The 23,663-nt window shown below is 34.9% G+C and overlaps 1 protein-coding gene across 3 annotated transcripts in view; it reads left to right on the top strand.

The window, feature by feature from the left end:
• The first annotated feature begins 1,219 nt into the window (after window positions 1-1,219).
• Window positions 1,220-23,663, top strand: part of LOC123523783 (serine/threonine-protein kinase ICK-like) — a 46,633-nt gene continuing 24,189 nt past the window's right edge. For all 3 annotated transcript variants that reach the window (XM_045301436.2, XM_053539574.1, XM_053539573.1), the window contains exons 1-8: window positions 1,220-1,337; window positions 6,375-6,716; window positions 10,559-10,613; window positions 11,111-11,232; window positions 17,224-17,303; window positions 20,722-20,854; window positions 21,206-21,377; window positions 23,449-23,616. In XM_045301436.2, coding sequence (XP_045157371.2) covers window positions 6,616-6,716; window positions 10,559-10,613; window positions 11,111-11,232; window positions 17,224-17,303; window positions 20,722-20,854; window positions 21,206-21,377; window positions 23,449-23,616 — 831 coding nt within the window. In that variant the 5' untranslated portion in view covers window positions 1,220-1,337; window positions 6,375-6,615. The remainder of the gene's footprint in view (window positions 1,338-6,374; window positions 6,717-10,558; window positions 10,614-11,110; window positions 11,233-17,223; window positions 17,304-20,721; window positions 20,855-21,205; window positions 21,378-23,448; window positions 23,617-23,663) is intronic.

Genomic DNA, 23,663 nt, shown 5'->3' with positions numbered 1-23,663 from the left:
GCTGTTTGTTTGTTTGTTTTAATACGTTTATATGTTTATGTATATCGTTTACACATACGCTGTATAGTTTTGCGTTCGGGAACCTGCATTCTTGGTACATAACTTCTTTGATTTTCCGCGTGTGCCATATATATAATGTGCCAATTTTTGTTTTGAATGTTACCAGCTCCAGTTCTATTCACGATCGTTGAGCTTATTTTTGGACAATAACTAACAACAATTCTGCACGGTAACTTTAAACTTATTTAGGACATGTAATTACATTTTAATAAGTAATTGACGACAGTTGGGAATATCTTATTTGTAGTTAATTTTTGGGTAAGATTTGGGTATATTTGGGTTTTTCGTGCGGCCGGTTAATTTTAGAATGACTAATTCAGTACCCTCAATCAAAGAGCTATAAAATAAATATTTTATAGTTCTTTGCCTCAATCGAAACTTGTAATTTATTTTACGAAAATCGTGCAAACGGATAAGGCAAATTTTAAAACGTACTGTTGGCAATCTTTTCGTCATTTTGGAAAGCTTGTGGGAAAAGGAGTAAAAACTAGCAATATACTGCATTCTATCATTATATAGCATATGTATTGATCACATATATGACAAAAGATTTGGTTCACATGCAGCAGAGATCATTTGGCTCATGAAATTCATTAGTGATGGGTCAAGGAAATGTCACTAATTTTACCATTATATTGATATTGATCAATACATGTGACGGAGTCAGTGGGGCATCAGTACTTGTATTAACAGGTTGGACTACAATACCAGCGATCCGGGTTCGTTTCCTGAACTCTGTTTATATCAGGTTTGGGTGATTTACTTAAATTGATAGGCCTAATATCGCCTCAATAAAGTGCATTTCCAACCAGTTTTGCCGAGTGTATATTGTTCTTGATTCACGGAGATGAAGGCCTCGGGTTCGATTCCTGGCTACTCTCATTGCGGTGTGTCCTTTGGCAAGGCACTTTATTACGATTGCCTCAGTCGACCCAGCTGTAAATGGGGACCAGCAAATTGCTGGGTGTAAGGTTTAACTGGCTTTAAATAAGGCCCTTTAAATAACTGTTCTTAAAATATGGTCGCTCGATGTTCATTGTTTCACAAATTTTTTGTGTGTTTTGCATTTTCGATTCTTAGCTCTTTTAGATTGGGAGATAATACTCTGAATAAATTCGACATGTTTTTGCTACACTGTTTTGTTTGAGTTAGAAGCCAACGCGTGCGTAAGTAGTAGTGTCCGCATACTATATTTTGCACCGATGTTTATTTACATTGGTTGCTATACAGTCACGTGACATTGTGCGGAGCAAATAGCAACAACTGTCATGGCGGAGGTGAGTGTTTTGCCAAAATTTGGTACATTTTCAAAGAAATCGAGCCTAACTGACATATATTTACATATACGGAATAAATTGTGTGATATATAGAAGTGTCAGCATCGCAGGACATCACCTTCTATTGTTAAAGATTGTCATAAAAGCCAGCCTCTTCATGATCAAAATTACTGTATTGGAATGAATGATTTTGACAACAACAACAACTTTGAATAAGATTCCCAGGGTTGATAACCCATGGTTGGGAAAGGAGGGCGCGATGCATGAAAATCCCAGCTGAAAAAGAACTATAGAAATCGCAAAAATCAGTAAAAATATACCACACGACGACTTTATAAGGAGTCTACAAATTATGGACTATTCAGTCACAGTGTCTAAAATATTATCGAATTGAGACCGAGTCATTGATGCGTCGTAGCGGTACTTTCCAGAGATACCGATAGATGCTATTTAAATCACGTTCCGAGTTGTTTTCAATTATGACTAGATGCAATCAAAATGTTCGTTAGAAAGATCTCTGTGTCACAGGTCGGCCTTTCTGTGTTCTTTAGCTGCTGAGAAATTATAAAAATAAGAAATTTACAAAAAATGCATTTAAAATCAAACCTACGAGTATTGATATATGCATTGAATAAACGGGATACGTATTTTACTCAATTTAAATGCATTATCCAATTTTATCATAAATCAAGCACATCCCTTTTGTAATCGAGTACAACAAACAAAAGTGGTGTCTCATAAAAGCAAACGCTGATGATATCGTAAAATAATGCCATTTTCTTCTTCAAGTATATTAAAGTGTGTGACAAGAGATGACTCGGACAATTAATGCCCGTCGGACCGCTAAGTCTGTTATCTATGATATTTTATGGGTAACTGTTGAAAAAGCTGAAGCACCATACATGTGGGTGTTTCTGCAGAAGAAAAACATTGACAGTCAAAGTAATTCTTACAGTCAAATTTTCAAAATATCACTGGCTGTTGATAAATCGCAGTGGTCAGTAACTGAAATTAAGATGAGGTGTAAGATGTACACAATATATGCAGAAAACAAAATATTAAAACTATTGAATGAAGGCTAAAAAAATATTCAGGAAAACAGCATTGGTCAACAAACGTACGTCAACAGAGCACATGAATATCAAAAAATTATACAGTTATTGTTAATACCCTTTTGAATGAATTCTAAAAAAACATTTAGAAATTCTAAAATACCCTTTTGAAAAAAAACCTAGGGGGTGATATACCCTTTAACCTAAAATCTTATCTGAAGCTCTGTTGTCTGATTTTCTTGCGTACATTTTATGCTAACCCAATAAAACTTACGCAAACGACAATATTTCTATGTGTACGTAGGAAAAGTAAACAGCTAATTCAAACTTCGCTAAATGAACTGATCATTTACTGATAAATGTGGCCTCTAAAAACAATTTTCATAACCTGTGTTAACTCTAGGATTAATCTATGTCATGTGGATACACCACACAATTTGGTCTATTGGTTTTTTTAGAGATGGTCCAGCACTTATTGTTTACATCTGGAGCAATTTTTTGGATTTTTAGATTTTGCATGGCTTGTCCCAAACAACTTAAACTTGACACTTTCTTTGGGCATGAAAGTGTATTGAGTAAAGCATATATAATTAGTGATGCCCATTATTGATGATTTGATAACAGAATTTTTAACAAGAAGAAAGCAATGCAATGGTAAATCAGGCTACACTTGATAGCTGGAAGAGTTTTCCATGGCTTTTGGTCATAGACACAGATGACAAGGTTTGTCTGAAGTGTAGCCTTTGCACAAAATTTAGCATTCCTTATATAAATTATTATCTTTGTCTAAATTAAACATGGTACATTTACCCATCAGTCAAATTGTAATTTGACTATTTTCCCACATGCTGTGAAGAATGGGGGTGTAATTTACCCACATAGTCAAACTAATTAGACTATTTACTCCCATTCTCTGAAAAGTGGGAATATTTACCCATATGGTAAAAACGTTACCTACAATGCTGTGCCAGCTCTGAAAAAGTGGGGGAGAGATGTTGTGATAGAATGTTTGAGGTCATTTCCAACAGCTTCACACAACAAAGAAGAGAATGCCAGTCTGCAAGTGGTTAAAAAGAAGAAATGTACATGTCAGAGGGTAAAAGTGATACTAATGTATTTGTGAAGTGTTGAAAAATCAAGATGACAGTGTTATTAAAAAGAGAAGTATAAGCAGTTAAAAGACATTAAAAACAGCATTCTCTATATTATATTGTGTGAGAACATTATTTTGGTCACTCCCTGTCTTAATTGTTCAAGGGTAGGGCCTGGGCCCTGCACAACCTCGGCTGGAAGAGAGTTCCATAGAACTGTAGTAGCTGGGAAGAAGGAGAATTTGTAATAATTACAGGGTGTAATGACCTGCTTGTTAGACAAGGGATGCATATGTCTTGTGAAGGGGGTAGGGGGTATAACATAAGTGGGCATGGGCACACTGCAGCCAGTCCATTTACAATTTTGTAGGACATTAATAACGTTAATAACACTCTGGAGAATGTGGCAAGTACCTAGGAGTCTACATCAAGCAGGACTTTTCATGTCACAAGCACATAAAACAGATATCAGCGAAGGCACATTGGTCTGTTGGATTCCTGCGGAGAAACCTAAGGAGCTGCTCACAAAACATCAAGCCAGATTTACCACTAGGAACTATTACTCAGGAGACCCTGGATGTGTCACCACGTGCTACACCAACTAGAATGGGAGTCACGAGCCAGGAATACGATCGTCATGCTTTACACTTTCTTTTATTTCTTCTTACCTCTGTAATTACTTGATGGATTTGTTTCAAACTTAAAATAGGTATTCGTCACCATCATCCACATCATCTGACATAAGAGCCATAACTCTGGCACCAATATTTTATTTTTTATCCCCCAATATTAAATTAAAGTTTTGTTGCACTTTCATTTTATCTCTGTTATTTTGAAATGAATTTGAGTCAGATTTAAAATAATTGTTCAGCATCATCACCCACATCATATGACACAAGGTGCATAACTGTGGCATAGTTTTTTTCATGATTTATTCCCCCTTTTACTTAGAATTTCAAGTTTTGATGCATTTTCACTCTATCTCTGTAAGTGTAATGTTACTGAATGGATTTGATTCAAACTTAAAATAATTGTTCAACATCGTCAGACACCCACATCATATGACACAAGGTGCATAACTCTGGCACACTTTATCTGTCTTATTATGTAATACTTTGGACACAGATTCAAACTATTGTGCAATATCTTCGTCGACATTGGGAGTCATTAAACAGAGCATTTCATCAGGAAATTGGGAAGAGGCCCTGGCCTTTCAAACTGAGAAATTTATGTGCGATAATTATACATTTTGGGAAAAATGATCAACTGGAAGTACACACTGAATGACTAATTAAATTCATCTCCCCTAAAACACAGACTAATATCCAGGCCATGGAATGTAATGGACTAAAATCCAGGCCATGGAACATAATGGACTAAAATCCAGGCCATGGAACATAACAGACTAAAATCCAGGCCATGGAACATAACAGACTAAAATCCAGGCCATGGAACATAATGGACTAAAATCCAGGCGATGGAACATAATGGACTAAAATCCAGGCCATGGAACATAATGGACTAAAATCCAGGCCATGGAACATAACAGACTAAAATCCAGGCCATGGAACATAACGGACTAAAATCCAGGCCATGGAACATAATGGACTAAAATCCAGGCCATGGAACATAACAAAATCCAGGCCATGGAACATAATGGACTAAAATCCAGACCATGGAACATAACAAAATCCAGGCCATGGAACATAATGGACTAAAATCCAGGCCATGGAACATAATGGACTAAAATCCAGACCATGGAACATAACAGACTAAAATCCAAGTCATGGAACATAACAGACTAAAATCCAGACCATGGAACATAATGGACTAAAATCCAGGCCATGGAACCTAACAGACTAAAATCCAGGCTATGGAACATAACAGATTAGACTTGTAATGTGTCAAGCATGGTTCTGTGCACTGTAAGTCTATAGTGCAACGAAAAATCAATACCAGACAAAATTTAATGTTTCCTTTGGAAATACTAAAATGTAAACAAAATCTTAACCATCTGTTGGCATGATTTTGGGAAATCTTCTCTTGCATTTGGGAAATATCTCTGCCACAGTTGGGAAAAAAATAGTATATTTTTGGATTGGGAAGTGGCCTTATACAGGCCTCTGGTATATAATATAAGGATGAAAAGCCCTGTTAAACACTCCAGTGACAGCTCCAGCTATGTCCAGTTTCACTATCCAGCATGGAAATAGTCGACCGTGCTGTCTCCTGTGACAGCTCTTGTTTTCAGACCAGTTTGGGCCCAAACTTCAGCCCCAATTTAGTAGTGGCAGTGGCAAATAATGTGTTTCATTCCCTGTTCCAAAAGCTAAAAATAAAAGTATATATGTATTTGACACCTTAAGCATTTCAAACACAAAGTAGTATGTTAACTTAATCTTCGTAATGCATTTGTAACCAACTCTTTATTAACGTAGTTCATTTTAATAAAGTGCCAGTTTAACAATTTCCAATAAAGACATTTTACAACACTTTTCCCACAATTTTAAAGACCCCCAGCCCATCCCCCCCCCCCCCCACTCCAAACAAAAGAGTCTGTTGAAAAAGACACTGTATTACAATGGCTTTGGAAATGGCAATTTTCTTAGTTTTAGACCAAATTTAATATTCACTTTTCAGGCTTATTGTTAGAATAAAAGAATAAAAAGTATTGGTCTGAAAAAAAGAGAGAAAAGGTCAAAAAATTGGTTTAAAGTCCCAATTCAACCAACTGGTGTTGGTGAAATTTCCTAGGTACTGCCGGGCAGTGCCCAATGATGGACCAGTCATTAATTTATTGGAGCTTACTCATAATTCCTGTTCAAGCTGTTTATACAGTGGTATTGTTGATGGCATTATATATCCATTCCTATATATATTTTTATTGATTTCAGATTGCATACCACATACCAACAGTCAATATGTGAAGCTGTCACGACAATGATGCCACACTGTGATAGTGTTTCTATACCACTATATAACACTATCTCATAACAGGAATAGTTCAGTCAAAATTAAAGAAACCAGTTTGGATTATTTCTTCTGTGCAGTTTCTCTAATATTTTGGTTTGATTTGTTAAAAGTATTTATACTTGGTTATTGTATGGATTGAAAAAATAGGAAAAATCTGTGAAAATGAATCGCTACACAGTAACAAAGCAGCTTGGGGATGGTACATACGGGAGTGTATTGCTTGCTACATGTATAGAGACAAATGAAAAAGTGGCCATTAAAAAGTAAGTATTATTATTTAACTTTTGTTATTGTGTCAAACTTTGTTTATTGGTGGAATTCAGTTGCAAAATAAGCGGGAAGTTGTATGTTGTCATACAGGTATTGCTTGTCCATTCATAATGATCTATCAGTCTGTATAGGAAAATAAAAAGTTTTTTAGATAAAGCTATTTGTATCCCTGAAGGAATGTACTGTATAGTCTGGTGATGCTTGTTTGTCTGTCTGTCTGTAAGCAACTTAGTTTCATCTTGGTAATTTAAAAATGCTTTATCTGTGACCACAAATTGATAGGCACATTGGACAGTGGATGGCATGTCTTTGGTTTTGTGGTCTGTTGGTTAAAGGTCAAGTCATAGGATTAGTACAAATATTGTTTCAGTATATTGAGAATGCATTGATATACAAACCTTAAACTTTGCATGTTTTCCATGAGAAGTGGACAACTCAAACTTGGCAGGCACATTGTGTTTGGGCAGTGGGTGACTCAAAAATGATTTTATGGTCTGTGAGAATGATTAAGGTCACTGTGGCAATTAGTGCAGAAAGCACATTTACCTTGAACTCTTTAAGGCATCATAGTAGAAGGTTATGGTCACTTTTGTGCTGAGTAACGTATTATGTGATGGGTCTTGTCATCTGTCTGTCTGTTAGCAATAATGTTTCTGTAACTTCATAATATTTTGACCTATGATTCTCAAACCTGAAAGGTATACACTCATGTTCTACGTAAGTCTCTCTTATAATATTATCTTTAGGTTATTGTGAACATTCACTAGCCACCAACAGTTAAAACATAGGAATTATATATACACATTACGAGGCTGTGTAACATTTTCATAGGAACTGTTGGGAGACAGTTAAACCTTTAGTCTGCTGGTGACACGTGATTCTGTCTTAACAACCAGAGCAGACCAAGATCATGATTATGGTTTGCACTGTTCGCTTTTCAGTTGGCAAATTTTCAATGAACACCCCTTCAAATAATAAACGGTACTGCCAAAATTGAATGATGGACAAATCTATTTTAGAAATTTAGAAGGCTAAGTTTAAGATAAGAGTCGGTGTTCTGATATGACATGTCCACTGACGGTCAGGCAGCAGTAATTTACTGCATTATTGATTAGAAGTTGAAACATTAGTTCACATATTGTACATCTACATTTATCTGATTTGATATATTTGTTTGTTCCAGTCTGGTAATCGAATTACCAGGTAATATTTCTGGCAGGCTTGATCAAAGAATATGTTTTTTCAGTTCAATGAATTACAAAAGATTTCAGAAAACGAAATCAATGAAAAATCCAGTTCCAGGATAGATAACTCAATGCTAGAATTCTTTTTTGTTTCCTGCATGACTACATTTCACACTGACAGTTGTGTACCATACAGCATGTCTGGAAGTTTCAGGCTTTTTCAAGTAGGTGCTGTGTCATTCAGTTATATAATATTGTCATTTATTTTGAAGTATAGGGAGTCCATCTGAATTCAGGTCAGATTTCCTTTTAAGTCAATATTTATTTAAAATGAGGTTGTATCAATAAACATAACAAAACTAATCAAACATTTACGACAGTATAGATACAAAAGTTACATTTGTTATGCTTATAATCTGTCAAGAGCACAGAATCGATGAGGCAAAAAGTTAATCAAATTTGTTATTGATTGAATACTCTTTGAGGCGGAGAATAATCAGGTAAAAGCATGGTAATTATCACAGGCTTTGTTACCCAATAAACCCTTACCCTGCTAAATTTCTGTAATGAACTTGTCCACCTTTCAATTTGGACAGTACCATTAACTGTTAAAGGGGTGCTTACCAAAAAGAATACCAAATGGCGCACAGTGCAGACCATGATCAGGCAGCAAAGAAGTGCAGGGCTGATATTGCTCTGCATTGGTGGCTAAGGCAGAATCACTTGCCACCAGGAGGCGAAGGGTTAATGAAACATTTCTTTCCAGATCAGAAACAAGTACTATATATAATTATGTTTGTCCTGCTTTTTAGCTCGACTATTCAAAGAAAAGTAGAGCTATTGGACTCGCTCGTGCGTTGGTGTCCACGTCTGCGCCGGTGTCCTGATTTGGTTAAGTTTTTGTATGTAAGCTGTATCTCATTAACCACTTGTGGGAATAGATTGAAACTTCACACACTTATTCACTGTGATAAACTGACTTACACTGCACAGGTTCCATAACTATTTTGCTTTTTTACAAAAGCACATCTGTGCAGTCTGATCATAGTCTGCACTGTTTACTATTCAGTCAGTCAATTTTCAGTGATCACCCCTTTGAATGATAAATGAATGATGGACCAGTCCATTTTAGAAAGTTAGGGTAGAGGTTAATAAAAGAAATGTGACCTTACTAACGATACTCACACAGCACTGTATACTGACAGAACTTCCATGAAGTATATGGTTATGAAGCAGTTAGACAAATGTAAACATATAAACTCTACAACCATAATGCTTCTCTCTCACATCTGATCTTACTTTGATTTAGACTAACATCAGTCAGTTGTATCATATAATATATGAAACCTTCTATGTGACTTCCCATCACTTTACAGCTGCCCATTTGGGTCAGTATATATAGTGTAAGACTGATTTCAGAGGGGACAGGTTTGATCTCTTGCAAGGCCAATGTTCTCCATGAGGAATTGACAATTGTCATATTACTCCCAACTGTTAGGTTAACTCAGTGGTGTTACCTAGTTGAATATAAACTATGAAAATATGGAAAGAGGCCATGAAACCATATATCAGAGACAAACATTTTGTGTTATACATTATGTATGAATATAACTATGATATACTGTGAAATCATTGGTACATGTTGGTGTCTAACTTTTATGTATTTCATGGTGCTGTCAATCTATGATTTTAACCTTAAGCCTGCCGGTGGCAGGTGGTTTTGCTTTTGAAACCATAGTCTGTGTTCAGACCCTATGTTTTGTTCACAGGAGAATATTCGCAGGCTATTCAAATTTTGTATAATTATGTCCCTTGTCTTCTCGAAACATAATCAGAGCCAATACTGATGAAGCCAGAATTTTTTACAGAATTATTTTTTCTAAAAAAAAAAGATTATTTCAGGTAGCCAGACTATTGTGACCAGTGCAGACCAAGATCAGCCTGCACATCCATGCAGTCTGATCATGGTCTGCACTATGCGCACTTCAGTCAGTAAATTTTTTAATAATAAATGATATTGCCCAAATTGAATGATGTACCCAGTCTGACTAAAGTACATATCCTGTTACGCTACACTTAGGATCTGAACACGAGCTATTGATAGCTTTGTTCTGACGACCCTTCCACTAGCCAATCAAAAGCTAACTTACAAAATTCTGCAAGCTTAAAAAAGCCTTGGTTTTTGATATCTATAATTCTTATGTCGGAAGAAGTCAGATAGCCGGTTAGCTCAGTCGGTAGGGCACTTGCTCTGTTAGCGAGGGGTCCCGGGTTCAAACCTTGGACTGACTTTTTCTTGCTCTTTGACATTTGAATAAGTCGTCTGATTGGTTCAAATAAAAAAAGATTTGCGAAAATAAAAATAGCAATATTGGAAATCCAAAATATACAGAAGACGAATGTGAATGGGTCGTTCTCAGATCTTCGTTTAGAAGATCAAGCACTTTAGTCAGATTGATAATGGACCAGTCCATTATAGAAATTTAGCAGGTTAAGGGTTAAATCTCAAGGAAAGAACAAATATCCAATCTGTTATCTTGAAAAGGTTTAATGTCCACAGAATTAAATGATTTTACAGAACTTTATAAATTAATACACGTTATAATAAACTGTCTTTCAGTAAAACAATGTTTTGTTTTGTATCTTTTCAGAATGAAGAAAAAGTATTATTCATGGGATGAATGTTTGAATCTCAGGGAAGTTAAGGTAAGATATTGCTTCACATTCCTAATTCTGTACAAGCTTTATAAATCTCAGATGTATGCTTTGTAACTATCTTACAGAAATGTAAGAAAATATGTCCAAAACCCTATCACTTATGCATGAAAGAATTATTTCTATCTTGTTTTATGTGTCAGACTGTCGGTATAACAAAAGGCATTTTACATTCTATTTCATGTTTTTCATGTACAATTCTGTTGAATGTGTTCATGTACAATTCTGATTAATGTGTACATGTAAAATTCTGTTGAATGTGTTCATGTATGATTCTGTTGAATATGTACATGTATGTAAAATTCTGTTGAATGTGTACATGTTCAATTCTGTTGAATGTGTTCATGTACAATTCTGTTGAATGTGTTCATGTACAGTTCTGTTGAATGTGTTCATGTACAGTTCTGTTGAATGTGTTCATGTACAATTTTGTTTTATGTGTACATGTAACATTCTGTTGAATATGTTCATGTAAAATTCTATTTCAGTCATTGCGGAAGCTCAATCATGCCAACATAGTCAAATTGAAGGAAGTTATCAGAGAAAATGATCAGTTGTTCTTTGTGTTTGAGTTCATGAAAGAAAATCTCTACCAGATGATGAAAGACAGGTAAGGCTTTCATTGACAGTATTTAAGTTTAGGATTAATAAACAAGCAAGAAGATATTGCATCATTGTTTTAAGTTGCTTTATAACTATATTTGAAAATAGAAAAAAACTGAAACAATGTATCTCTGTGTAAGATAAGAAAAAACTTCCCTCATTTGATAGTTCCTTGCCAAGGCCTGGTCGTGGTTTACAGAATATTCCTCATCTTAATTAATGTGAATAGTAGAGGAGGCTCTCAGTTTGTTTTTAGCTCGACTTTTCGAAGAAAATGTAGAGCTATTGCACTCGCCCCAGCGTCGGCGTCAGGGTCGCCGTTGGTTAAAGTTTTTGATAAAGTCAAATATCTCTGTTACTATCAAAGCTATTGACTTGAAACTTAAAATAGTTATTTACTATCAAAGTCTACACCAGGAGAAACAATTCCCATAACTCTGATTGAATTTTGACAGAATTATGCCCCTTTTAACTTAGATTTTTTTGTTAAATTTTTTGATAAAGTCAAATATCTCTGTTACTATCAAAGCTTTTGACTTGAAACTCAAAATACTTATTTACTATCAAAGTCTACACCAGGAGACACAGTTCTCATAACTATAATTTGAATTTGAACAGAGTTATGCCCCTTTTTAACTTGGATTTTTTTTTTAACTGGCAAAGCTCAAATTTAGAGTCAAGCACTGAGAAAAGTCGAGCGCGCTGTCTTATGGACAGCTCTTGTTGGTCAAAATTTTGTGTTTTTAAATGGAAGTTTTTTTATTTTATTGAAGGATGATAAAGTAAGTTCAAATTTCAAGTAACTGCTACTGTGTGACAGTACATGTACTTTATGTAGGAGGCAGGACTGCTACTTTGAGACAGTATATGTACTTTATGTAGGAGGCAGGGATGGCAAATATGCATGTAGATGTAATTTATGCTCGTCTTTGAAGAAGAGAGGTTATATTGTTTTGTTCATTGTTGGGCTGTTTGCTGATAAATTATTTGGTGTTTGCCGATAAATCATTTGGTAGACCATTTGGATTTCTGAACAATAAGTACAGAATGCTTGATTTGAAAATGGTCAGACTGATGTGTGTGGTCAGTAGATGACGCCTATCTACTGACCACACACATCAGTCTGACCATTTTCAAATCAAGCATTCTGTACTTATTTATTACTATACAATTATTATTAGTTATTGCTTTAAAACTTGAAGCAGTTATTTGCTTAAAACTGACTCTGCACAGCAAGTACAGTAACTCTACAGTGCTTTTTGCAAGAATTATGGCCTTTTTTGGACTTAGAAAATCATGGGTAGGACAATATTTCTATTATACAGAGACAAAAAAAATCAGATGAGTATCTGCACCCCTTATCTGCACCCGCAAGGGTTGCTCTTGTTAACTCACTAGAATCATTGCTTTTGTTCAGCAGATGACCCCAAATGTTTTTGAGGGTTGATATGTTAAAGTCTCAGTGACCTTGAAACTGAGAATGCTTATTGGCTTTCATATATTTAGCTAGGGCCATCATGGCTCTCTTTATAGAATGGTTGCTCGTGGTCAGCAAAAGACTCCTATCGTTTTGTTTACCTCAAGTGTTAAAGTGAAAGTGACTTTCATAGACTGGTTGTCTGTACTTGTTAGATGATCTCTGTGGTTTTTGATACCATTTTGACAAAGGTCAAGGTCACAGCATGCGAAATTACATACCCAGTTGTCTCCGGGAGGTCACGGGGGCATGTATGTTTTACAAACAGCTCTTGTTATATATATTTATGAACAAAGTATAGTCACTGATGAATTAACATGTATCTAGTAATTGCTAGTCATAGAGAGAAACATCAATGTCCGTGGGAGCTTTTATGGACACTTTGAATATACAAATGATTCTTAACTTCTTTTTCAAAAGTGAAATTGCAATCTGGTCATTTTACATGTACAGTGGAATAAACCCCAGTTACAGTCTATATATTAGCCTTCCCCTTTCAACTAATAAGTAATTTGCTCATAATGATAATTGACAAATTGGAATGTTTTCTTATTTTTTCCAATATTGATATTGATGTCAAGAGATCTGATTTCAGTTATAGCCAAGTTAGACATCAGTGTTTTCATCATCAGAAATACAAAACTTTGAAGTATTTTAGGCTATAGTGACAATTGAAATGTAGTAATGTGAATTTTGTTTTGATATTATTTTTTTACCAGGACTACAAAATTGTGAGTTTGTTTAATAAGCTTATGCATTGTGCATTATAAAAAATGTATTACTATATAATACATGTATATACTATGTTGGGTATTTAAGAATAGCTTTGGGCCAGTAGTTGTGTAAAATTAGTCGTAGCCGATAGGTATTAAGTAGATAGTTTGGCTACTAAGTATTTCATATTAGTTTCCTAAAACAAACTGGCAAGAAGAATTTTGCAAGAATTTACCAGATGACTACCAAAATAAGTGTTATGTATTAATACATTTAAAGTTTATTGAGTATATGTTGAAAAGAAGCAATACATAGGGTTAGCTGAAAGAAAAGACAAGCTATAGTGCTGCAGTTCATTAAAAAGCGTCCCTATTTGTATTTATGAAAAGACACAGTGCTGTTGAAAATGAAATCTAAAATTCAGAAGTCACATGGGACTGGACTGTTCTTCTGGCTTTACTACATCAAGGTTGTTTATTCTTTTGTGCCCAGTATGGCATTATCTCTATGTTTTCTCTGCTCACTGTGAAAGGTGTCTGCCTTATACTGGTATAAGGACATACAGCCATATTTACATTTACTCAAAGGTTATTAGTAGGCTTCTGGTGTCAGTCTTACACTGCCATTGTTAATTTTAACAGAAAGCTTTTCTCTGAAACAACTGCAGAGAATCATACCAAACTGTGTGTAGCATCCTGGTATGGACCTCTCTCAAATCATACCAAACTGTGTGTAGCATCCTGGTATGGACCTCATTCAAATCATACCAAACTGTGTGTAGCTTCCTGGTATGGACCTCATTCAAATCATACCAAACTGTGTGTAGCATCCTGGTATGCACCTCTCTCAACTCATACCAAACTGAATGTAGCATCCTGGTATGGACCTCTCTCAAATTTAACTCCATACCAAGAGCTGCTATTAATAGCCAAACATGATAATATTTGATATGTCAAGTTTGTTTACAAGGTTTTGACCATGAGCTTAAAATTGACGTCTTACCAAGATTCGCTTGATGTTACCTTGCATCATGCCTAATATCATGACATATTCAAGGTCAGAGGGTCAAGGTCAGGTGAGTGGCATAGGTCCGCCATGGCCCTCTTGTTTCAATAAATTTATATCCCACTATCTCAAGTCAGTTAAAGGCATTTAGATATTTTCAGTGTGTGACCTGGATGCATTCCAAGTTATGTGGTAATTTATAGTATATGTAAATAAAAAAGTCCTTGTAATTTAATCAATAAGGAATCAAATTGTCACAATATCTGTGGCGTGTTCAGGTATAGGCCATGCCAATTTGTTCTTATGTTTAAGCATTCAACTTTATTCTTTTTCATGTACAGCTGCTTAAAAAGTTACCGGTAATTGAACAAGCTTTTAATGGGATTTGAAAAAATTACCCTTAATTGCTTTTTAATTGGCGTAAGTATTTTTAACTTTTGCCAAGTGTCATAATATTCTCATCATTGACTAAAGGCTCTGATGCACTTAGTAGTCCCCCAACTCCAATATTCTGTTTTAAATGATCTTCCATTCATTAATCAAGTATACACGTCAAACAGATAATGTCTGATCTTTACATACTGCTATATTTATTGTTCCGAAGGAATGTTCAGTAAACTTACACAACAAAGTATTCTGTGAGATTGCCTCATGACAGTAATAAATGTGGAAGTATAGGTTGTAGCATTTCTTGGTAAATATTTGATTAATGACAATAGTTTCATTGATGTGCCATAACATTTCAGTATGCTCCAGTAAGCTGACTGGACTATTTTATGATATCAGTTAAGGTTTAGAATTATGCTTTGAGAAACAAAAATCAAACAGCATCAAATCATAGAAAGAAAGAGTTGTTTAACATGAATATTGAGCAGCATGTAAAACGTGTATATTACTTTACGAAACAAGTGTCAGTATACTGATATAAACATTGAATTCCATAAAAGGACTGCCTAAAGGGGCCCCACTTCCGGACAGTCAAACGCCTTTAAAAACCCACCATTTTCAAAGAACTGTTACACATGTTCGTTTTGATGGATTTGCAACAGCGTGCGAGTGGTGAAATTTCACATAACAAGGTGGAACACAGTTTTCAGCAATTGTTTATCTTTATTTCTTTACAAAGGGCATTCATTTTCAAAGGGAAACAACTTTGTCCGAATATTTTAAGTACAAATGGCATTCATTTTCAAAGGGAGACAACTTTTTCCGAATATTTTAAATATAAGTTGAGAAAAAGGTGCCAACAAATTCATCAAAACAAACATGTGTAACAGTTCTTTGAAAATGGTGAGTTTTTAAAGGCCTTTGACTGTCAGGCAGTGGGGCCCCTTTAGGCAGTTCTTTTCCGGAATTCAATGTTTATATCAGTATACTGACACTTGTTTCGTAAAGTAATATACACGTTTTACATGCTGTTCAATTTTCATGTTAAACAACTCTTTCCTTCTATGATTTGGTGTTGTTTGATTTTTGTTTCTCAAAGCGTAATTCTAACCCTTAAAAGTTAGGTTGTCTCATGTTCAGGCTTTTATTTTCTATGACCATTTGACTAAAGCACTTACATTTTATTGGTCCTTAATGTAATTTCTGTATAATATAGAAATTTTTTACGAAGGAGGATTAAGTATATTCTTTAAATCTACATTGGGTGTGTACTATCCATACCTTCTAAAAACTTTCGCCTATCTTTTTGATATTGAATGAGATGAGATTTAGCGCTCAAGTGAATACATTTAGGCCCATTACTTTTATTTATACAGATTTTAAGTATAATATCATATCATATCAGTTGATTTGGATGCACTGAATGCACTACACTTGCCCATCATTCTGAAATCACAGCAAGAAGGTTATGATACAGTGTTTAGACTGGGACCATAATGTGATGTAGTACTAGGATATTATAGCTCACAGACTGTATTTGATTATTTATTTATATTCAAGTTTTTATCTTGATAACTTCTGCAACAGTATATGACTGTGTATTGATTGCACACATTACACTTGATGAAGGAGATTGAAGTTATACTATCAGGTTTTGCAAAAGGAAAATCTGAAAAAAAACAACAAATTTACTGTGTAGGTTCAATAAAGATTACTTAAAAATGTTTCTTGATTTTAAAAGTATTGACACCTCATATTGGCCAAGTTTGGGTGCTAATGCGCAGGCTTAGTGCAAAATGGTTGTAACTCCTTCTTTATTTCATATAAGTTACAACTGTTTTGCTCTAAGCCCGCGTATGGTTTAATAACTTTAATTACAGGTTCGCTTACATGCTTACCCAGCTCTTTTGGAAGCTTTACCCTTACTGTGCTAAATTTCTACAATAAACTTGACCATCTTTCAAGTTAGACTGTACCATTAACTTTTAAAATGGGGGTAAAGATACAGACTCAATGGCAAACAATGCAGATCTTGATCAGACTGCACAGATGTGCAGGCTGATCATGATGTACACTGGTCGCAAAGGCAGAATCAATCTTGACCAGCATAATAAGGGTTAAAACACATTTCTGTGGACTATGGTATCAAAAATGGTCAAAATAGAGTAAGAAAATGAGGTTATCATGGATGAACCACACTGAGGTTTTTTGGTGTAAGGTCAAACTTTAGTAAGCCCCCAAACTCTGCCATAATTACGCTTCTTTTAATGTTTGTAAGAACATATTATTAATGAAAATGACTCAACTGGAAGGCAAAAGAACACTAATTTCAGGCTTTTAGAGTATATCAGTCTTGTATGTATCATAGAAAGAAATCCTCACTTCACTGGATAATTTTGCTTCTTTATCTTTCAGGGACAAGTTATTCCCAGAGTCAGTTATACGAAATGTAGTGTACCAAATTTTACAAGGTTTAGCTTTCATGCATAAACATGGTAAGTTTGTGTTGTGTTTGAGGAGTATTTGTGACTTTTAGTGAAAATAGACCCCCAAAAAAAACAACCAAAAGAAAATCAAAATGAAGGCAAGACCAGTTTGTAGAATATTAAACTCCATAATAAACTAATCCTGAATGGCAAAAAAAAATCAAAAAAAATCAGAGGATTGCTTCATATATGACCCCACCCCCACCCCAAGCTAAAACATCCATAAATTACCCTGTAACACATTAGTTGTCAGTATTTTCTCTCTCAAAGAAATGTCTCTAAAGAAGGGACAGAAAGCTTAAGTCGCTAGCTGTGTTAATTTTTAAAATGATGAATATATACAGAGTGAAGGTAATTAATTATTAATCAAAGAGATAATTGAGCTGCACCATGCAAAAACCAACCTAATGGCTTTGCGACCAACATGGATCCAGACCAGTTTGCGCATCCACGCAGTCTGGTCAGAATCCATGCTGTTCGCTTTCAGAGCCTATTGCAATGAGAGAAAATGTTAGCGAACATGACATGGATCCTGACCAGACTGTGCAGATGCGCAGGCTGGTCTGGATCCATGCCAGTCGCAAAGCCACTCTGTTGGTTTTCTCATTTTGTGGCTCATATTATTAATCTAACTTCTCTTCTTGAGCTATAGGAAAACTGTACATTGAAATTTAAGCCCTACTGTACAGGATACAGAATTTTATAGTTTAAGATAGGCTAGCTTTGTTTACTTGATTATAATCTAGTAATGTCTGTTAAGAAGTTCAATATTGACATTTGATACATGCATGGTTCTTTATACAAGTGCTATGTTAGAATGCTTAATTGTATAAATAAAATATTAGGGCTGAAAGGGTCAGTGGATTTGTATGTTGTGTGTTATTCTAGCTGACACCTGTAAAGATCAGGAGATTAGACGGTTACTGTTAGGGTGGGACATGTATCTTTTAGAAAAATATTGGTTTAAACAGTGCACTAAAATGTTAATAACTTACAATACAGCCATGCATATTGTGTGTTTCTGGTCTTGATCGTCCCTGAAGAGGCGAAGCATTTATAATCCTGGGATTAGATATACTCTAAATAGACTTAATGATTTTATGGGATTATAAATTATTTTAAGTGTGCACTTCAAACAAATGTGTTTGAATAAGTAACCAGAATACAATTTACTTTGAATTAATATAAAATAGTATGCATTAAGATTTTCCCGACCTCCTCTCCTGGATCTGTTTTCCCAAGGTTTTCTGTTTAATGTATCTGAAATATGTCAGAATTGTCTGTTTATCATGTCTTTTCATCACATTTGTGCAGGCTGATCATGGTCTGCACTGTTCGCTATTCAGTCAACAAATTTTCAGTGAACGCCCATTTAAATATGAAGTGGTACTGACAAAATTGAATGATAGACCAGTCTATATGAAGTGGTACTGACAAAACTGAATGATAGACCAGTCTATATGAAGTGGTACTGACAAAACTGAATGATAGACCAGTCTATATGAAGTGGTACTGACAAAACTGAATGATAGACCAGTCTAGTTTAGAATGTTAGGTGGGTAAAGGTTAATTATCTTGAGGTAAATACTGAAGAATTTTAAAGGGATCTCATTAAAACTTGCAGTCAATATTAACCTCAACTATATTAACATATTAACCTCTAGTGATCTCGTCACAAGTGCATGCAATCATTCTGTTTGTTACATTTCTGAAAGTTGCTAGTGATGTGGTCTCTTATAAAGCACCATTAGGTTTTGTTGTAAATATTTCAGTACTTCAGTCATATACAGAATCATGTTAAGTCACTTAGGAAATGATTCATAAGTTTGTAATATTTAGGTCATTAAATGGATATCATAGGGGTAAAGTTACGGGGAATATTTTATGTAGCTCTATAGAGTATTACTTGAAATTTATTTTTATTGCGATTGTCATAATGTTTATCTTAAATTTATTTTGTTAAGTGTGACAGTGATATCAGGTTAAAGACATTGCAGAAATTGGCAGCCTTCCAGACTTGACATTTCAGTCGTATTTAAAAGTTATATATTTGGTTTCATTTTAAAATGTGAAACAGGAAGTTGTTTCCCATCATGCTTTGTCATCAGTAGATAAAAAAAATCAAATATACCTGGTAATCACTTTCAGAAAAGTTAAATTTTATGTATAATTGTTGACCTATTTAAAAAAATTATTTTCACCTTAGAAAGTTCATGTTATGAATAATTTGTTAAGTTGACAAACTTCCAGCGTAAATCAAAGTGCATGGAATATTACTGTAATATAGAAGTCCTGTTGCTAGGGAAGCTTAAGAGCTTTGATAGGTTATAATAAAAACATTTGATGTTGTAGCTGACACAGAATACAACTGAAGATGTTTTGTAACTTTTTTGTAGGTAGATAAAAAGTCATTTCAAAGTTTTTATATTTTATGAAATTTACCTGTGGCACAGATAGAGTATATATCTGGTATCAAATATGCAGACTATTGACCAAGCTCAGATTAAGGTTAGATTATGAAACAATTTCATAGAAGCTACATACAGTTTTGTATTTAAAGCACTTTTGAAAGAGTTGGTCATGAAAAGGGTGCTGCATGTATATAAATCTGGTATAGTAGAGAGATTGTTGTGAGCTGCAGTAGCCTAGTGATAGAGTGAGAGAGGCTGTGGGTTCGCTGCCTGCCTGCTTCATACAGAATACATGAAATATGGTACCAGTAGCTCCCTTGCTTGGTGCTTAGCTGACCTCTCTTTTCTCATACTCCCCTGGCAAGTGCCATCAACAGTGAAATTTGAAATATAATAAAACTTGTTTTACAGTCGGCTTGAAATAAATTAATCTAATCTTAATCTAAACTTAGTCTGCATATTTGATACCAGTTTGTTATTTCTCAATATCAGATATAAATTCTCAGTCAGGTATATATCTGATATACTGTATTACATACATTTTATATCAAACAATATGTACATGAACATATTCAAATTTATCCATCTGCATAGAACAAGCTTTTGTATAATTATAAGGAGACAAGTTAGTGTGAGGTAACTGATTTACTTCACAAAAGTCTTGTACTGAGAAAAGCCTTACTTCAAGATCTAGGCAGGTATTCATCAACATTTGAGGTCTGATATTAAGACTTAAACTTTAAACCTGTGAAAAATTCAAATCGCTGCAACTTCTTTAGTAATAAACCTATATTGCTGAAATTTTGCACAGCTTCTTGTTGTAGTGTATGCCTTTTGCTTGCCAAGTTTCATTAAAATGCATACAAGATCTACAAATAAAGAGCAAATTAAAGGTAATTTTAGCATTTCAGAGTCTTAGTTTTCATCCTGACACTTATTTTCACTATGAATTATAATTGGTCAATATTGAGTCAGTTTTTTATTACAAGTAAAAATAAACATATTGTCTTTTGCAGGTTTCTTTCATCGTGATTTGAAACCAGAAAATTTGTTGTGTTCAGGACCAGATTGTTGTAAGATAGCAGATTTTGGACTCGCTCGTGAAATACGATCTCGGCCTCCATATACAGATTATGTGTCAACACGATGGTATGTGGTCAAGTGAATAACTTGTTATTATGGAAGTTACTAATGAAAGTTCTTCAACAGTCCTTGTTTTTGATCATTTAATCATGAATTCTTGTCAGAAGTTTATAGTGACCTTGTTTAAGATATGATTGTTAAATTGGATATACTGTTAAATTTCCTTGAAGCATGAATCTTTCCAGAAACTGTTCAGACTTCGAATCATTTGCTGTATCATTGATACGTTACTGTGTCAGAAAAATATTATGTCCTAAAATATCAAATTAGGTAGTTTTGTAACAGGGATTTCAGTCAGCCTTTGTGTACTAAAATGTATAAATGAGTAACAAACAAACATATTTTTACCTGTACCAGGTATAGAGCTCCCGAGGTGCTGTTACGGTCAACAAATTACAACAGTCCTATAGATATCTGGGCAGTAGGTTGTATAATGGCAGAAATGTACACATTACGACCCCTGTTTCCGGGCAGCTCAGAAATAGATGAAATATTTAAAATTTGTACAGTGCTTGGAACTCCAAAACAGGTAAGTGAAGATTATCCCAGATTATTGAATTGTCACCAAAGTGTGAAAACTGATTCACTGCATTGGCATGGAGAAGTAGTTTCTTTACTGAAGTAAGCATAATTATAGTCCTAAAGCTACCCTTGATATATAATATTGTACCATATTTAATCGCCTGTAAAACCGGGAAATTTAACAACTATTTCATGTACGAAGTCGCCTCCTACTCTTTTAAGTCTTACAGGAATTTCATAAACTTGTGCTGAAATTTTCTTTCAGACAAGTAGAAAATAGTATTTTTCTCTTGATGCATTGAAACTGCGTTTGTCTAAAGCAAAACTGTAAATTGTATAAAGTAATTGAATATGTCTAAACTATTAATAAATGGATGTGAAAATCATCATAGATCAATGTACTGTAATACTGCAGTATTACATAAATTTACCTGTATACAGTTGCATTGAAAACGAACATTTGGAAATATGAAAACCCATAAGAGAAAAAAAAAAACTACTTAGGAAGCTTTCAAATGTTGTTATTTCTATTATCTCCCTCACATAACACCAGTACTGTTTTTCTCTCAGAAAGTGGGTTCAAGAGTGGCTCAGATAAGGTTCAGACCTTACAGTCAGGCTCAAATAATACCCGCGTATTAAATGGAAATGGCAAGCCTTAAGTGATTATTGGATCCACCTGACCTGTATCGACAGGAGAGTGTAGCCCAAGTGCAGAGGGTGGTACCAGTAACCTGTGGATGCATAACATTACTGTACAATGAGTTGTTATAAACCTTAATGTAAATGTACATGCTTCCAGATTGTTGACATGGCATTTAAACTTAGTTTCTGGTTTTTCATTCCCAATAAACTCTTTATATTATATATCATATTTTGCAAAATGTGTAAAGGCAGTCACTCATAGCACCAAATTCATCCTAAAACAAAGACATTCACATAATGATCTGAACAATTATAGAGCAAGATAAAGCCTCCAGAAACAGAGAGAGAGAAGGATAAACCTTATAGATACAGGCTTTTCCAGCTACTGTATAGTGGGTTAACTCTGTGGGTTTTTATGCACCCGGCATCTACTGATGCGGGAGGCATATAGTGATTGTCCTGTCTGTCTGTTCGTTCATCCGTCTGACGAGGTTAACCAAATGGGACCATTTCGTCTAGCATCAATACCCCTTACTAGAATGACTTGATACTAATGCAGATGTAACCTGTGACCATTCCTCATCTTCAGACATCACCTGACCTCAGTTTGACCTTGAACTTGACCTCGTTTTGGACTTAGGTTGCTTTGTATCGACAAGGATGCCACCGGGGGCATCAAGCGTTTATTGAACGCAGCTCCTTGTTATTTCTGCTTATTCTGCGGGTCGAGGCTGTCACGCAGAAATAAATTCCGCACATGTAAACTATAAGCTGAAGTTTTTTACACCGAAATAAACTTTGATATTTCGCTTAATATAATGACCTGTTACCTTTATCTCTGGAGTTTTTCGTCTGCTGTCAAGTTATTCACACGGTATTGATTGAGGTTGATTGCTTTTGTTATTGTATCAATCTGTTGTCCACAAATAAATTGTTACCGTTTTGGGTGTGTAATCTTTATAAGTGTGTATCATAAAACACGCTAGGTTTATGAAAAGTTTGACAAACATTATATAAATAGATAATGCCTCCAAGGCATAACTGACGAGAACCATATGCAATTTAGTCGTTAATTATGACGTAGTAAATACGGTAGCTATTTCCTATGTGCAGAATTTACTTCCACTTCCGGTTTATGCAAACCGCAAAAATTAATTCCTTCTTTTCTCAGTGGTCGCAGAAATAAAAAATGCAGAAATAAACTAGGCCCATTTAAGGACAAAACTCCAGAATTTTTTGTCTGCAGAATTAACCCATTATACGGTAACTCAGCCTTGCTGTTTTTGAATAGACAGTCTGGTTCTTCAGTGAGCCCAGTTTATAGCACCGGTTTATGCAAAGCCCAAGTTTCTTTGAAAAACCAGTTGTTGCCTCTTATTATCATACCCTATTTTGTCTACTTTACCCTTGTTAAATGATATGTATCTATACAGGATGATTGGGATGAAGGATTTAGACTCGCCTCTGCAATGAACTTCCGATGGCCACAATGTGTTCCCCAGAATCTGAAGACCCTGATACCCAATGCCAGTCAAGAAGCTATACATCTAATGAAGGACATGATGCATTGGAATCCACAGAAAAGACCTACAGCAAGTCAGGTTGGTTGTCTTAAGCAATGAATAGAATTGTTATCAGTGGTGATAAA

Source organism: Mercenaria mercenaria, chromosome 3 (assembly GCF_021730395.1).
Source record: "Mercenaria mercenaria strain notata chromosome 3, MADL_Memer_1, whole genome shotgun sequence".
Lineage (NCBI taxonomy): Eukaryota > Metazoa > Mollusca > Bivalvia > Venerida > Veneridae > Mercenaria > Mercenaria mercenaria.
The sequence above is the reverse complement of the archived record's forward strand: the minus strand, read 5'-3'. Positions and strand labels throughout refer to the sequence as shown.